The sequence below is a fragment of the Anabrus simplex genome, chromosome 14 (assembly GCF_040414725.1).
Source record: "Anabrus simplex isolate iqAnaSimp1 chromosome 14, ASM4041472v1, whole genome shotgun sequence".
Taxonomy (NCBI): domain Eukaryota; kingdom Metazoa; phylum Arthropoda; class Insecta; order Orthoptera; family Tettigoniidae; genus Anabrus; species Anabrus simplex.
The window spans coordinates 94,138,673-94,156,149 of record NC_090278.1 but is presented as its reverse complement, the minus strand read 5'-3'; the positions used below and the strand labels follow the sequence as shown (position 1 = coordinate 94,156,149).

The following is a 17,477-nucleotide window of genomic DNA, read 5'->3' as shown; positions in this document are numbered from 1 at the left end:
AACAGTAGATAAACTATAAGCCTCTATAAGGAACTCAAAACCAACTCAATATGTGTGCTTGGAAATTAACAAGGTTGATTTGCCCTAAAATATGTACAGAAAACGCATCTCTCTCTTCTATCTCAGGAGCAATTGACGTTAATACGGTTTAATCCTCCCTGTTTTCTATTATTGCACCAATTACACTGTTTCATTTACAGCGATTCGCAGTTTCCTGGAAATTATCTATTGTTTTCTCATGTTGACGATTGATTTATTTTCTGGCTGGGGTCAATAACCAAGGGACATAGCCCATCTGTGCTTTGAAATTCGAACTTCTTACCGATATTCGTTGTGCCGAAAGGCTAAAAGTTGCTCATTATGTCTGTGAAAGATAATATCCCAATATCCAATTAATTGAATGCCGGAGGTCAATAATTTTCATTGACCAAGGGTAAGGGGCGGTGAAATTCAAGCCGCAAGCCGAAGACCATCAAAGAGAAGCCAGTGTTCATGAAGTAAATCTGACTGAAATAACACTTAATTCACTCACACAGGAATTAAAAATTTGAAAATGACGATATTTTAAAATACATTGCTATTTTTGCCCTCAGTAAGTCTATTATACTATCATTTGTATGGATGTTTCCCGCTGAAACAGGAAACGTAATAAATATTCTTTGAATAGTTGATTAAAGAAGCTCGTGCAAGCTTGGTCCTTTTCATTTGGTGTTGCGTAAATATATTGATATTTGTTGTGAACTAGATTCCAAGACCAAGATATTATTTCTAAGGTAAGAATTTCCTAAGATATATTTTCTATCGTACTGTGTAATAGTTCTTCCTGGAATAGGCATTTTCCCATTCATAAGGACTACCGCGCTTCATTATCCATTTCAAGATCGTATTATTGACTATTTCTCTCTCTTTTCGGTATTAAGTTTGATAAATGGTATTTCTCTATCATTTAGATTTGGATGTATCTGTTGTACGTAAACTATGATTCACAACGTTTTCTCCATCGGAACCGGCAGTGTTGATCATGTTTGGGCAGGGTCGGCTTATTGTAGCAAGCTTTTTAGTGTTGTTAATTTTGTGTCGTTATGCAAACTATTTGTGCGAATGGACGTCTAACTGAAAACTTTCAAAAAATGTCGGTATTTTAGGGTAATAAAAGTATTTGGACTTTGGCAAGGCAGTCTGTTTGTCAGATTGTTTGGTTATGTGTGCGTTTGTTGCACTGGAAGTACTTTTTATCATTATTTGCACTTTTTTTTAATGTTTTGTTGCAAGAAATATTCTGTAACTGTATTTTGGAAACATTTGGGCGTTAGATTTACTATTTGGGCAGTAATGGGAAAAGGATGTGGACTAACTTTGAATTGTCTGTTGAAAGTTGTAAGTCAACTATAACTTGAAAGTAAACTGTTTTCTTATAAGATGAGGTGTAAAAAGAACTTTGAGCGATGTATCTGCACATAGAATGTGGCAGCAGATAATGATGGTTTATGGTGATGCAGTATGAGAAAATGGAGAGAAATAGTCTACTTATACAGATATGACAAACCGAGTTGCTGTTCTCCGGTTTCATGATAAACTCTTGGGAATCAGGAGATTGTCCGTATGCTTGCAAAGTGTACATTTAATATCTGTACTTGTTTTCTCATGTCTTTTCAGCAGCGATGTCAGGTTTTAAAAATGGAAAATCCCTCTGTTGGGTTGAAAAATCCCTTGTGTAAAAGCAGATATATGTATTTATACTTTTACAGTTATTAGATTCCGAGCACATTAGGCTAATAATAAATATTGTGCTCCAGTGAACTGAATCTTGCATTGACTATGGTTCTAACCCTCTTCTCTTGTTCTGATCCTCTTTGCATTCTTCTTCAGCAATCAGCAGCCCGGTAATTTTCAAGTCTCGAATCCTTACTGTACAAACAGTGTCGGCGTATGCGCACAGCTGCAGAATATTGAAACACTAATGGTGGCAGCCTGAGCCAAGATAACTCTTTCGTTTCGTTTCCATTGTTGACAACCTGTTGGTTTAATAACATGAAGAGATTTCTTCTTCGAATCACATTAAGTTACTACGTTGTTTTGATGATTAAAAAAAAAAAAATTCTATAAAATCGCTTTTGGCTTGAAAAAGCCCTGTGCTGGGAGATATATCCCTCAACCTGGCAACAGTGCTTTTCCGTGAAAATTAGATCTCTGACTGGACCCTGCACATATTGCTTGGAAGCAAGAAAGGTCTGCAAGAACTCCTGCAAAAACAAAAGCGACATTACCTCTACAAAAATCAATTCAGAAGGCTGTTATAAATTGCTACAAGGTATTGAGAAGGGAAGACAATGGTCAACTCGTAGTGATACGGAACTTACGATAATAGTTGCAACACCAATATGGGAAAACATTTCCCACTGGCCAGTCGGAACTGATCTCTTGTCTCTAATATATGGGGACATCGTATTCTTCCGAGTTTAAGCTGGGTGGTTTATTATTCAGTAATAGCGAAGTCATTTAGCATCTGTCCGACTTGTTGGCTGAATGGTTAGAGTACTGGCCTTCGGTTCAGAGGGTCCCGGGTTCGATTCCCGGCCGGGTCAGGGTTTTTAACCTTCATTGGTTAATGCCAATGACCTGGGGGAAGGGTGTTTGTGCTGTCCCCAACATCCGTGCAACTCACACACCACACATAACACTATCCTCCACCACAATAACACGCATTTACCTACACATGGCAGATGCCGCCTAACCTCATCAGAGGGTCTGCCTTACAAGGGCTGCACTCGGCTAGAAATAGCCACACAAAATTATATCTATTATCCAGCATCTTCTTGAACTTTCGGGAAATAATGTTCAGATGAGTTTTTTAAAGCTTGGAGGTACGCGTGAATATTTTTTTGTGTATATTTTATGAAAGACTTCCTCCCATGCAGAGACTGCTTTGTGACAAAGTATACTGTACAATAATTGAAATTAATCTGGGTCCTATTCAATACAAAGACATTTATTAATGTGAATCACATGTCATTCACATGAGGTACTAGTTTCGGCACTAAACTTGTGCCATCATTAGCCAACAAACACAATACAACTTTAAAACACACTGTAACACCTGCATAGATGCATATTAAATAAAATATGGTTTGTGATGATATTGCACTTCATATAAAATCGTTGTATACACATGGTGGTGTGTCCAGCTTGTATATATCTTTAGTTCTTTGATCTTGTTGAAGTTACGCTGCAGAGTTTAATGTCATGTGAAGTTAACACTTTGTTTGATCTGTGGTTTGGTTCCGAAAAATAAACGTGCATGTGATGAACTTGGTTAGACCCAAAGAATTCTCTCTTCAATATGGGGTTTTGGAACCTGGAGAAGAAATTAAAAGCCGAATTAGGCAAAAGATAGGAAGGAAAGACTAAAAAGAAATGTCTAGAAATGACGAGAAACAAACTCACCTCGAGCAGCCTGTTTGATCAGTTGACAGAGCTGGACTTATGGATGCAATCATTATTGCTGGTTCGAGGTTGTTAGCCTATGTGATTACAATTGAGGAACTATCTGACGGTGAGATGGCAGCCCCGGTCTAGAAAGCCAAGAATAACGGTCGAGAGGATCAGTCGTGCTAACCACACGATACCTCATAATCTGAAGGCCTTCGGACTGAGCAGCGGTCGCTTGGTAGGCCATGGACAGAATTATGAATCGATAAAGACAAAAAAAAATTGTGCTATATTTGTGTTCCTTAAGGGCCACAATAAACATATTTTGATAAAAAAATCATATGTCATGTTTATATAATATATTTTGTAGCGTTACATATTTGTCACAGTAGGCATTTAAAGATACAGACAAATGAAATGCTCGTCTGTGAATAATTATATCATCATACCTGCCAACTATTCTGGTTTTTCCGTAAAATGTACGGATTTTGAGTGTGTTGTGCGGATGAACAATATTATTGTACAGATTTTGAGTATCCGCGATTGGTTTCGCTTTCTGCAGTCAAATCAGATTTGACTGTCGATAGTAGCTGGTAATACGAGATGCAGTGTTTGAAATTCGACCGGTAAATGTATCGATAATAACATGATCGATTATCACCGTGCTTTTGTCATTTGTTTTGGACCTCAACTGCTAATTCATTCACTGAGATGTTCCCAAACAACTATAATAATTTTGTGTGGCTATTACTAGCCGAGTGCAGCCCTTGTAAGGCAGACCCTCCAATGAGGGTGGGCGGCATCTGCCATGTGTAGGTAACTGCGTGTTATTGTGGTAGAGGGTAGTGTTATGTGTGGTGTGTGAGTTGCAGGGATATTGAGGACAGCACAAACGCCCAGCCCCTGGGCCACTGGAATTAACCAAAGAAGGTTAAAATCCCCGACCCGGCCGGGAATCGAACCCGGGACCCTCTGAACCGAAGGCCAGTACGCTGACCATTTAGCCAACGAGTCGGACCCCAAACAACTAGCAGGCTGTGATTATGAAGAAAAGAAATCCGTGAAAAGTAGCAGGCTGTGAATTTAAATATAACAACTTTAGTATCTGCGCCGTGCTTCATAGCAGCTGTGAGAGTGTGTTTGTGTGTGGGTGTGGGTAACATTGGCGGTAGTTCTGAAACTCCTAGAATTGTGTGACGAATTTGTCAGCGATTTAATATCTTTAGTAGTGTTCGTAATTAGTTCAAATAAGAAAGGATATTATCAGTCATTTTGGGAGGCATATTCTGCTTAATTTCCTTTTATACGATCACGGAAAGTGTTCCCAATGTTAAGTTGAAACAGATGAGCACTCATTAAGATGTAACTTTGTGTAAGTATTTAATTTCAGGGGTGATCATAACATATATTTGACTTGTATTAGTATTGTTTATAATCTCCGTTCTTGCCGTCCTTTGGATGTCTCTGTTAAAAATTTTCCGCTTTACGATCTTCGGGACTATGTTTTCTGAAAGTTGGCAGGTATGTATCATTTTCTTACGTATGAAAATATATGAATGGGAATTTTTGACCTGTACAGTTCTTATTCTTTGCGAAAGTCCAGAAAAAATTCCTTTCTTTTCCGAAGCACAAATTAACATATTTCTCACAGATAATTGGGGGACTTCGCTTACAGTTCAGCATTTTGCGTCTGCCTAGTTCTTATTCTTTGTGAAAGTCCAGCAGTTCCTTTTCTTCTCGATGCACAAATGAACATTACACTTCTGACACACAATTGAGGGACTTCCTTTGCAATTTGGCATTTTGCATGTGCCTCTCTTCTCAGACACAATTGGCAAATGTCCAACATTGTCCAGACGAACAACCTTTTGGGGAATTGGCTTAGATGCATGCCCTATTTTCTTCTTCTTTGCATATTCAGAATCCACACTTGAAGACGGTCTTCTCCTCTTTCTCCCACTTAGGTCCTTGTTTATTTTGCACAAAGCATCAGCTATTTCAGCCTTGAACCAACAAAGTGGGATCTGCTTACTTTGGGGGACACCAAAGGAGTCACAGTCCCTCTTGTACAAGAGCCAAGCAGTTACGATCACCATATCAAGGAAGTGAAAAAATAACCGGTGGTAGTACTTCTTCGATCTGATGTGGATTCTGTACAATGCAATAAGTGAATCTAAAAGATCCACTCCTCCCATAAACTTGTAGAGAAGAATCATTGACGGACAGTCTGCGTCAACCCTTTCTTTTGCCTTTTCATCCCATCGTTTCACCTTACTCAGTGGTTCTGCAGCAGAAAATGTAGAGGCAAGAACTACGGATCGGTTGTCAAACCATTTGACAACTTGCACACTTTGACCATCAATATTTGCCTCCCGTTCTTCACAGGAACCTCTCCCCCTTTTTTTTTTTTTCAAATCTTTGTCAGTCACCAGTGTACATCCTGGCAGTCTGTTGGCTCTAACGGTCCCCAAACAATAAATCTTTTCGCGTGCAAGCTCCGAAAGGAGTGGAATTGTCGTAAACCAATTGTCAAAGTACAACAAGTGGTTCAGTTGTTTGGGAATGACCTGACAAAGGCCCAAAACAACATATGCATTAGCCCCAAAATCTTGCATTCCTGGCAAAGGATCAGTTTTGCCGCAGTACACTTCAAAATTGTACACAATTCCTTTTGAATCACCTAAGACATATATTTTGTACCCCCATTTGTATGTCTTTTTTGGCATGTATTGCTTCAAGGTAGAGATACCTTTGAAAGGCACCATCTGTTCATCAACACAAAGCATCCTATCAATAGGTAGCTTGTTGAATTTTCCCAGCAGACTGTTTATCATTGGCCTAAGTTTGAAAAGTTTGTCTCTGTTAGCAGCTGCTAAATCAGGCATTGCTGTGTTGGCATTGAAGTGGAGATTGGACTTTATATCTTCCCACCTGTCTCGACTCATCACATCCGATAAGCAAGACCAATATAATCTAGTACGTGGTACACTAATAAGTGACATATAAAGCACTGTTCCAATAAATTGATCCAATTCACTGACAGTCAGTTGGAGAGCTTTGATTGGATTCTTCTGAACAGAATACAAGTTTGACTGTTTTGTTATATGTTCGAGAAGATGACTATCAAAGAAGTGTGTGAAATACTCGACAGGTTCCTTGATTGCAGTGGAGTCTGGGACTGACCCTCGCCACTCTGTTATATCACGAGCACTGTTGTCTTTACTAACATTTCTCCAAACTAGTCTTCTCCTAGTGGCTTCACGTGATGCTGAAGCAGCTGAAGTGTTGTGGTCGTCAGGGATACTGGTATCATCTTTATCACTTGGCTCTGAAAGTCACAGAAACAGCCTACAGATTAGTGTCTTTTGAAATCTACTAATGCTGAAACAGTTCTAAATAACGTTGCAGTGCAAAACCAGAGATAAAAGCTAAAACCTTACCATCTTCAGAACTGCTTGATGTAGCATCCTCATTCGTTGGCACATAATTATCATCCGTATCACTAGAAGAGGCACTCAGCCAACTGTCATCGCTCTCTCCATCCGCTCCACCCGCCACACGAGCATTCACACACCTCTTCTTTCCGTAAAATGTTCCAGGCTTCATTTTCTATAAAAACAACCGTTTTTTCTATATGCCTAATTTGAAAAATTTGTAAAGTTTAAAAAAAAGGGGTCACAAATTATTGGAATAATGTCTACCATAATATTTTTTTCACCAGATGTACATCGAAATTGTCTCTATCATATACTATTTTGTTAAAGTTCATCACTTACCTTTTTGAAGATCAGTAATAATAAATATCCACAGCTGAAATACACGTGTCCATGCCATTCAGAACTCCTGACACTCAACTGTTCAAATGGTTCAACAAATTGTCGCAACGCTGCGCCACTTCCTAGACTTGTTATCTGAAGCGTTACGAATCCGCTACGCGCGTAAACCGAGAGAAAATGCTTCTCTCTATACAGATAAAGCAATGTATTGGAAACGTTACAAATTTGTCGCGCTCGTCCATAGAGGGTTAAAATACGTCTTCAGCTGAGATATGTAGCATTTGCAGGTCTTCTTTGGTATTTCTAAACCAGGAAATTGTGGTTTTGGGGTTTGAATAAAAAAAGTGAAAGATTTCTTTAGTTAATTTTCTTCCGTCCATTCTTTTCAGATGCCCGTAAAATCTTGCCTGTCTTTTTCTGATTGTGTCTGATTTTCTCTATTTATTATTATTATTATTATTATTATTATTATTATTATTATTATTTATTTACCACAAATCCTACAGATTATATGGAAAGTCTAGCGAAAAAGGGCAAGCCCCATGTACATTAGTTGCTTCACAGACCTACTAAGCTAATATATACAATAATTACATTATTCACATATTTACACTCCTACAGTAATTCATTCACTCAACGACATTTTCTCTTCCCTTTCACTCCCGTCCATGTACACACAGAGCTTTACATCTTTTTACATGGTTTGTAAACTGCATTAGAGGTAGGTAAGGCTTTTATTTTTTGTGGTAGCTTATGCCAGAGATTTGCGGAGCGGCTGTAGAAACCGGATTGGTAGGAGATGGTGCGGGCAAATGGAGGGGCAATATTAACGCCTCTGCGGACAGAGTGAAAGGATAGGGAAAGTAGTCGGTACAACCATTGCATACCAAGAGGTCCAGCATCCTTTATCATTTCCACTCTGATGTTGATTTTCCTATCTTCATCTTTTGTACTGATAACTCCACCTCCTGGACTGTTATATCATCCTCTGTTGTAGAGTCCTCACACTGTGTTGCTTCTATCTCCCCTGTACAGTTGTTCACACTTAATAGCTTATCAAAATACTCCTTCCATCTTCTGTTTATCTCCTCTGAGTATGTTGACAATTCTCCATCTTCCTTTTTCATTAGCTTTGTGATAACTTCTGTCCTCCTACTTCTTATAAGTCCATGTAGCATCCTTTTACTGCCACTTCCATTTTTTGTGTAAATTCTTCCCAACTTTTCTTCTCCTACCACCTTATGTCTCTGCTGATGGGATACTTCCTTTTGCTTTCTTCTGTTTGATCTCGGTTCCGTTCTCGCTAGGCTGTCTTCTTTTCTTTCACCACTTTCCTCACTTCCTCATTCCACCATGGTGTCTCCTTTTCTTTCACTCGTGTAGATTTCCTGCCACAAGCACAATCTCCTGCACTAACAAATGCCTTTTCAAAATTGGCCCACTCCTCTTCTGTTACCGACCTTTAGGAAGACGTAGGCTACAATGGTTTGAACATGTTATGAGGATGGACAGAACGAGAACAGTAAGGAATTACCTTGACAGCAAGAGGAATGCCGAGTGGGAGCATATAGAGGAACAGAAACTATGCTTTGACAGAAAGAAGTGGCGAGCGCTTGTACACCACACTTGGGAATCTGGAGCTGGAGATGAGGATGAGGAGTGAGGTAGTTAGCCATTGCTTTCCTTACTGGCCAGAAAGTGCTATTGCAGCACAACTGACCTTATGAGCAACATCTTTCATGACACTTGTACACTGGTAGTGCACCACACACACCTTAGTAGCTTCTATATTGTCACAGCCATGGATGAGACTGGGACACCTTACTATGGCCTCTGCCAAGAGTACTGCATCCATCAAGAGTGGCAACAGTAAATAGCACTGCCTGCTCGATCTGCATCCACTGGCTGCTTATACTGCCTGCTCATTACAACATTTTAACATGGCACTAAATGAAAGTGTGCTCTGGGAGTCACATAGGCAGGGGCACCAATCCCTGGGTAACATCTGGTATGGGTCCCAGCTCAGGGTTACGAGTGAAGACCTCAACGGCATCTACGGCGAAGAAGGTGGACTTCAGTACGGTGGAGATGGCGGAAGAGCAAACCTGTAGCGTCTGTACTCCAGAGGAGCGGCTATGAAAGGCGCCTGACTCCATGTTAATGGCGGCCTAATTTTGAACCTGGCAGTAGGTATAAAATGCCTTTGGGTGTGGCGAGCCCATCGTAACAATAGCCTATATGGATAAAACAGATATGGTGCCTCGGAAAATGTTAGGGCGTCCCCTACCGAAGAAAGTGGAGAGGAATCATATTTGCCCCTACCTTGCTACAGCTGGATAAAGGGAAATGATGATGATGACTAAATGAAACGTGTGTTTACAAATACCCATGGTAGGCGGCGGCACCAAATGGCCCCAGTCTGTCGGAATTAAATAGCGGAAAATAGGCTAGTACTGCACTTTTTAGTGTAAATGGTGTATTATACAACATTCTATTTGTTGGCGGATTGCTTCTCCGAAAGATTATGAGTATGGGCAGAGATTAAAATTAATCTAGTCACTTTCACGTAGTACATTAGATTAGTATCCGGGAGTGATGAAGTTTGGTACAGGTATTTCACCGCTAATAAAAGGATTTGAATGATCTGAAGAAAGTTTGCTCTCTTATTTGCGACGAAATGACAATTACAGAGCAGCTGCTCTATAATAAAGAAGAGGAGAGATTCTATGGACTTGTCGAAGCAGAGGGAGTCTATAAAGAAGAAATTAGAATAAACCATCAACTCACCAACAAATTGCCGTGCTTTGTAATTCATGGATTGACGAAAAGAAATTCGATTCCGCCTCCCTACTTCATGGTGAAGGCATTGCAAGGAAATGAAATTTCTTCCTGGTTCAGCAGGTTTTGAAGGCTGGATTCTATGTTATCTTGTGACAGACAAGTATAGAACAATTACTTCCATGTTCGAAAAATTTGGCGATTGAGAATTAAGTCGTGTGGTTCATCCATACAACTCCATGCGACAGTTTCTGCCAATATGTTGAAGAGATACAAGAAGTGTCCAAAGATCCCAATAAAAAAGGACTTGCCAAAGAAACACATCAAGCTATTATTATCACTGTCCGACTCCTTGGCTGAATAGTCGGTGTTAAGGTCTTTGGTTGAGAAGGTCCTGGGTTCGATTGCCGTCTGGGTCGGGGATTTTAATCGCGTCTGATTAATTCTCCTGGCTCAGGGAATGGGTGTTTATGTCTGTCGCAACACCCTTCTCTTCAAATACAGACAAAACACCACACTACCAACCATGACAGAAACACGCAATAGTAATTAAATCCCTCCACATAAGGTTGGCGTCAGGAATGGCATCCGGCTGTAAAACAGGAGACAATCTGTATATGAGGTTTACAGTTCATACCCGCAAACCACAGGTGTAAGAAAAGCGGTGGGAAAAGATTATCTGCTTCCTCTTTCATTGTTCATCTTCTACAGAATGATTTTTAAAAAATGTGCTGACACAGGCCATTCAAGAGATCCATTTGAAGCCATGTTTAGGGCTGTTAATAATGGAAGAGGGAACAGTGTCATGGCTGACTCACAGGCTGCTCAGAATTCCGTAAAGAGAATTCTAAAAATCTGGTATGTTAATTCCACCGATGGTGCTAGCGTTATGCACAAGCAAATTTGAGAGTTTTCTGCCTCAGTATCTTCTTCCAGATTTGACTAAACAGAATAAGTGGTATTTGACTTACTGGAAGATTATTTAAAGTTAAAAATTCCATGATTGTTCCGTATCGTTTAAAGTAATAAAATTCAGGGTTGGGTTCCGTATTGAGTTAAGACTTAACTTAAAATACTTAAGTATTGAGAAGGTGGAGCAATAAATCTTGTATTCATTTTATGTTCCATATCGAATAGAGAAATATACAATATTAAATAGAAGGAAGGATCCACCTTTCAATACTTTGTTATTAAGTTGAACCAAATAGAAGTTACAACCTTATCATTTGGGACCGGTTACAACACATTTGAAGTGTCATCATCAGCCAATTAGCAAAGCAGTGCAAAATTTAAGTCATAAAGATCTAAAAACACATAACACAATGATCACAGACAAAAAATTAACACTATTTTGTGCCGAAGCAATTCCAGTTGAAGTTCATAAGCAGGTCTAGTACAATCCTGTTATACTGCATTCACATATGAAGATGTATTTGAGATCAATAACGAGTTAAAGGACTTGTTCTAATATGAAAATTTGAAGGATTACTCGTTACTAAATTGAACTCGGGATATGTATAGGGAATGGGTGTTTGTCCCAACACTCTTCTCTTCAGATACAGTCTGTGATCATTGTGTTATGTGTTTTTAGATCTTTATGACTTAATTTTTGCATTGCTTTGTTAATTGGCTGATGATGACACTTCAAATGTGTTGAAACCGGTCCTAAATGAACAGGTTGTAACTTCCATTTGGTTTAACTTAATAACAGAGTATTGAAAGGTGGATCCTTCCTTCTATTTAATATTGTATATTACTGGAAGATGTTCGTGAGCCCCCTGAATCAGTATGTGCCACTTTGGTAACAGCTTCGCAGGTACTAGTGTGTGTTTAAAAAAATAATTTGGTGCGTGTAATCCAAGAAGAAACTGAATGCAGTGCGTGCTTGAATAATGTTTACACCTCAGTTATTGCATCCCTATTGAAGAACTTGATCAGTCACTCGGATACGCAGCGCCTGCGTATCCCCGGCCACCCTTTACTGGCCAAAATTACGGGGCTATATGATTTTGTTGAGGTTGCTCTACCGTACTGCAAGAACTCTAAGTCATTTAACTTGTGTTAGTAACAAAGGTGAAAACATCTTTCCTTGCATTTGGCCTGATATTTCAGGATTTCTTTCCTGATGCATTAAAGGAAATGATCTCTCCAAGATACTAAAAACGTTGTTGTTATGCTACTACTAAATAATAATATTATGTTTGTATATTAATGCTAGTAATTGAAAGTGGAAATGTTTTTCTTGGTTTATAGGTGGTGGTAGAGCAAGAATCTGCTTCTAGATCATGGAAAAAGAGGCTGTAACAAATTCCGAAGTGCATTCAGATAACGAAGGTGGGGATGCAACTGAACCCCCACAGACAAGGAGTGGTAAGAAGGTGAAACGGAAGGCCCCCAAGAGGGCCGCTGCTAAGAAAGCTGCACCTCAGCCGAAGGTGGCGGAGCCTGTAGAATCTCCAGTGAACTCGCCAAAGGTTACAGAAACAACTGAAGAAGGGGAGACTGCTGTGGTGAGTGTTTGTTTGGAGAAATGCTTCACGCTTGTTATCATTAGGCAATAGAAACGAAACACTTGAATTTCAAAGCTATTTTCTAAGTTAGCAGAACTCTTCAATATTCAATGTGACCTTGATTAATAATGGTTGTAAAATTTATATGCAGCAGTTTATATTTTCATTGGTTTCGGTATGGATCTTGATTTTTCCCAGATTATTTTTTAACATGTTGGGCAAATTTTACCATATCCATGAAAAGCATACTTAGCTCTGAATATGATGAAATTTCTCTGTTTTTACAGAATAAGCAGTTTTATCAAAGCTTCAAATTATAGCTAAGGGAATTGTATGTTAGTCACGTATTCACATCGCAAATCATGGTTGACATACATGCATAAAAGAAAGGCAAGCCATATTGTTCTGTGACATCACACTCAAATAGCATGAGAATGAAATTTTGCCAAAGTAAATACTCTGTATAAAACATGGTAGAAGCTCTTCTATATAAATGTGCCATACGGTGAGCGAGAGGGTAAGTTCAACTGCAAGTCCTATTGCACTGCCCAGAACATTCAACATAAAAAAAACTGAATTACTTAAGCTTCAATATTCTTGGTTTAGGAGGCATACCTGCCAACCCTTCCGATTTACCCGGAAACTATCCGCTTTTTAACTCTTCTTCCGATTTTCCGATTTATTTTTACTTCTTCCTATTTTTGACCAATATAACCTCTAGTATGGTCAATACTCTTCCCGTAGAATATATTATTGTGTGCTTGTGTAATCTACGCAACGTCATATTCTTCTTTTTTTTTTTTTGCTTTACGCTGCACCGACACAGATAGGTCTTATGGCGACTATGGGACAGGAAAGGGCTAGGAGTGGAAAGGAAGCGGCTGTGGTCTTAATTGATGTACAGCCCCAGCAACGTCATATTCAAGTGTATTTATTTGATGCTTTATTTGTCGAGTGTGTCGTCCGTCGCAGTTATAGGCCACATGTTTTTTCTTTCGGCTCTATGATTTTTCCCTTGTGGAATAATGTACGAGTCATGTTGATCTGTTTTGTATGTGGTAGTTTCGCGTATTACAGTGCAGTTTTGTTCATTCTTAGTTCATGATTTTAATTAGTTGAATGTATTTCAGAAAGCTGTGTCGGTGACAGTTTCTGGTATTTTCTCTTCACGTTATGGCCACAAAACTTAACAAACGTTATCTCCAAGTGTTCTACTTATAAAACTGAATTTCCATTCATGTTAGTCTAATAAAAGAACCTATTATGCATTTTGTTCCGTGTTTGTTACATTTTCTTGTAACCATTTTTATGTTTTCTTAGTTTAAGATTTTAAATGTAATGGTCAATTCACCTTGTAACTGTAGATATGGATGATTTTTATGTTGTCGTCTTTTCATCGAGACCGTGGTGCAATATACGTGATGAAATCCAAGAATTTAAAAAAATCTTCATATTTTTGATTTCTGAAAGTTGGCAGGTATGAGAAGGGACCAGAAAATGAGAAGTTCTAGAGCAAAGTTTGCCACATCGTTCAGTCTACTGCAGACGTTAACAGCATTAATGTAACTTACAAACTGTGTGTTTAGTAAAAACCTGTTATGATCGGCAGAAGAGAATCGATAGTGGTGCTTTACACTGCTGCAGTTACATATTTACTTACTTCTTCCCTGTCCAGCAAGGGTGCCAGATGTATGTTGAGCCCTCGAATGAGCTAAACCTTGCTCGTTGTTTCAAGGGCATATTAACAATGAGCCCGTTAGCATGGGAATGGAATTTTGCAACTAGTACTTTCTTACCTGGGTATGTGTAAAATTTGCCTGTTGGTGGGGTGTTAGGATTTTTTTGTTTCTGTACACGGCACAGTTATTTGAATTAAGTTCTAAAGACACTTTCTGTCAGATGAGTCTCTGTAGTATCAGCCATGTCTGCAGGGAGGTCTCATAGCATATATGGCAGTATATTGATTTGTATAGACATTAAATTTTGTGTAGCGACTGTTACTTCATAAATTGCTAACAACCAGGGATGCAGTGGTGCCGGAACGCACCAGAACAGAGTCTGAAACCTATCTGGAAAGATGGAACGTAGTCTGTAATCTATTTCCCTTTAAATTTACTGGATTTGCTTTCGCTCATAAAATGTTAATAATATACAGTAGAAGTCCGTTGTAGCAAGAATTCATGATGGCTAAAATTTACTCGCTATAGCGGATTGTCGTTATATCAGATTTTTTGTAAAAGTCGGGAAAAAAACCCATACACATTAAATTCAGTATGAAATGGCAATCTGTTTGTTCAAAATTTGAGTTTTTGCGGATAATATTCACACTGCGGCTTACTTGTTGTTTTTCGAAATCCAATACTACGTGAAAGTGTGTGTTTAATTTCATTCTGAAAAATATATATTACCGTATTTCTCCGAATCCAAGACGACTCCCACTTTTTCCTTCAAAAAAATTAATCAGGCTTTAAAAGTGCTTCGTCATTCACTTAAAATTGGCATCGTAATATCGAAGGGAACTCGTTGAAAATTTGCCGGCAATACACATTCCACGTGTCTGCAGTACGACTATCCACAAGGAAAATATTCTTGCTTAGTATAAAACTGTTACTCAGCGTCAGATATAACTGGCTGCCGCTACATGCATGTCTTGCTTGCCAGATTCAGCCAACTTCAGCGGCTAGCGATGTATAGGTCTTAATTGCGGACTTTGAAAGTCAACGAACGAGTTTATTGCACCGCGGTATGGCAATTCCTCCCATGGATTTTTGTGCACATACCTCACAATTTCATCTTCAACTTATTTAGAGTCCTTGTTTCGGGCCACTGAATGCATTTTTTGTGCAGTACGCATTTTTAAGCTATCTTTGTCTTCACGGTAACGTTGAATATGGGCTTTAATTAGACATATGCCATACTTTCTTGTGGCTTCACAATTATTATACATTTCTGAGTGTTTAATATTCATTAACTTAAAATTGGCTTCATAACATTGATGAGAACCCATTGAAAAATTTTCCGGCAATACCTGTTCCACGTATCTTTACAATACGACGATCCATCAAGAAAATATTCCTGCTGTCTATAAAACTTAATTTTACTAAGCGTCAGGTAGGCCTACAGCAGACACATTATAACTCTGCTACTGATAGCTGTGGCCTTTCTAAGAATTCGAAGGCTCGCATGTTTTGATGCCATTCTGCAGATTTGAGAAACTTTTTGTAGAGGATAATAGAATGTCATTCTCTCTTCACTATTTTCCGAGATCCAGTGACGTTACACATAGGCACTGTACGACCGGTCGCCGTGGCTAGCGATGTAGGCCTATGATAAAGAGGCGGTCGTTTATTGTCAACGAGTTTTGTGTGTGCGCGCGGGTGTGTGTGTGTGAAAACAAAAGCGTGGTTTGGTTACTGAGGTAGTTGCCAGTGGTGTTCATTACTATCAGGCCGCGAATGCAAAACAACCCTTGATTTTTCACAAGAGATTCAGAGAAAAAAAAACGTCGTCTTGGATTCGAAGAAATACGGTATCACTCCAGAGATTTCTGTGGCAAACATTTCAGTTTTCTTTTTCAAACGGCATCACCTAATCTTACCGTATATGTATCATGGAAACCTATTTGAAACGCATGTAGAGAAATGATAACCTCGCTAAAAATTGACATAGGAATAGCTTTCCGAAATTTAACTAGACGCGAGGAAATATAAACTATCCTCTGAAATCTTGAGGTGTATCACTTTCTTACTTAATTTCAGTATTCAGTATACCATTAAAATTAAGAGATCGTTTACTTCAGCCTTTATTTTTAACGAGTTAACAACTGCTGTCGGCCACGTTATTTACGCATTTATTGCGAAAACGTCTTGTCCTCTTTCATTTAGAATTTTCTTTTGAGAACAGCAGTATTACGGGTATTACTAATCGACTCTAATATCACCTTCAAATGTTGATGAGAGAGCTCGCAAATGCACATAGCGTGAGAACTATTCTGTATCAAATACAGTGTCTCCACTGTATTTGACTGTACCGAAGGTGATTGATCGCATTTTGTGGCAAACATTTCAGTTTTGTGATTCAAATAGCGTCACATATCCTAACTTATCTGTACTATATGTATGATGAAAACGTACTTCAAGCGGAAGTAGAGAAATTATAACCTTCTCGGTATAAATTTACATGATAATAGCCTTTCCGTAATTTAACGGACGCGAGAAAATATAAACGAACCTCGTAATCAATGACTCACTCTGCCGTATCTTGAGGTGTAGGCCTATCTCATTCTTACTTAATTGCGGTATCTAGCATTAAAATTAAGCGATCGTTTATTCAGCATTTATCTTTAACGAGTTAACAATGGCTATCCGACACGTTATTTACGCATTTATTACGAAAACATGTTCTCCTCTTTCATTTTCCTCGTGGAAGAGCAGTCGACGGGTATTACTAATCGATTCCGACATTGCCTTCGAATGTCGACGAGAGAGCTAGCTGGTGGGCATAGCGAGAAAACGATACGGTACCGAAGATGATCAATCCGCATGCAGTATAATGACTGGGTGCATAAATATCAGCAACGGAAAAAATTGAGCGCGCAATAATCACTCGTAATAACGGTTGCGTCAGTGATAGGGTTCTTGCTGTAACCGAAGGATAATACACCGTTTAATATAGGAATTTTGAAGGGACGGACAAAAGTTATCGTTATAGCGGGGTTCTCGTTATATGCCGTACTCGCTATAGCGGACTTCTACTGTATTTTGAATTTCCCTGCATTATTTTAAAGAATTCATACCCTTGGCTAGTTATTGAAGATCAAAATAATGGCTCTAATATGTGTTCGATGGGACTGGAAATTGGTTTCAGGGTTAAAAAAAGAATTGGGGCTCTATGTTTCAAAATAATGGCGAACACTGAGGTTATTTATTAATGAACCACGAAAACAGAACAACAAACTTCACTGAAAAAGAAATATTTTACCATA

The 17,477-nt window shown here is 38.9% G+C and overlaps 1 protein-coding gene across 3 annotated transcripts in view; it reads left to right on the top strand.

Moving 5' to 3' along the window:
- Positions 1-637: 637 nt before the first annotated feature.
- LOC136885579 (pre-mRNA-processing factor 39) overlaps positions 638-17,477 on the top strand; it is a 113,949-nt gene continuing 97,109 nt past the window's right edge. For all 3 annotated transcript variants that reach the window (XM_067158235.2, XM_067158236.2, XM_067158234.2), the window contains exons 1-2: positions 638-773; positions 12,237-12,493. In XM_067158235.2, coding sequence (XP_067014336.2) covers positions 12,269-12,493 — 225 coding nt within the window. In that variant the 5' untranslated portion in view covers positions 638-773; positions 12,237-12,268. The remainder of the gene's footprint in view (positions 774-12,236; positions 12,494-17,477) is intronic.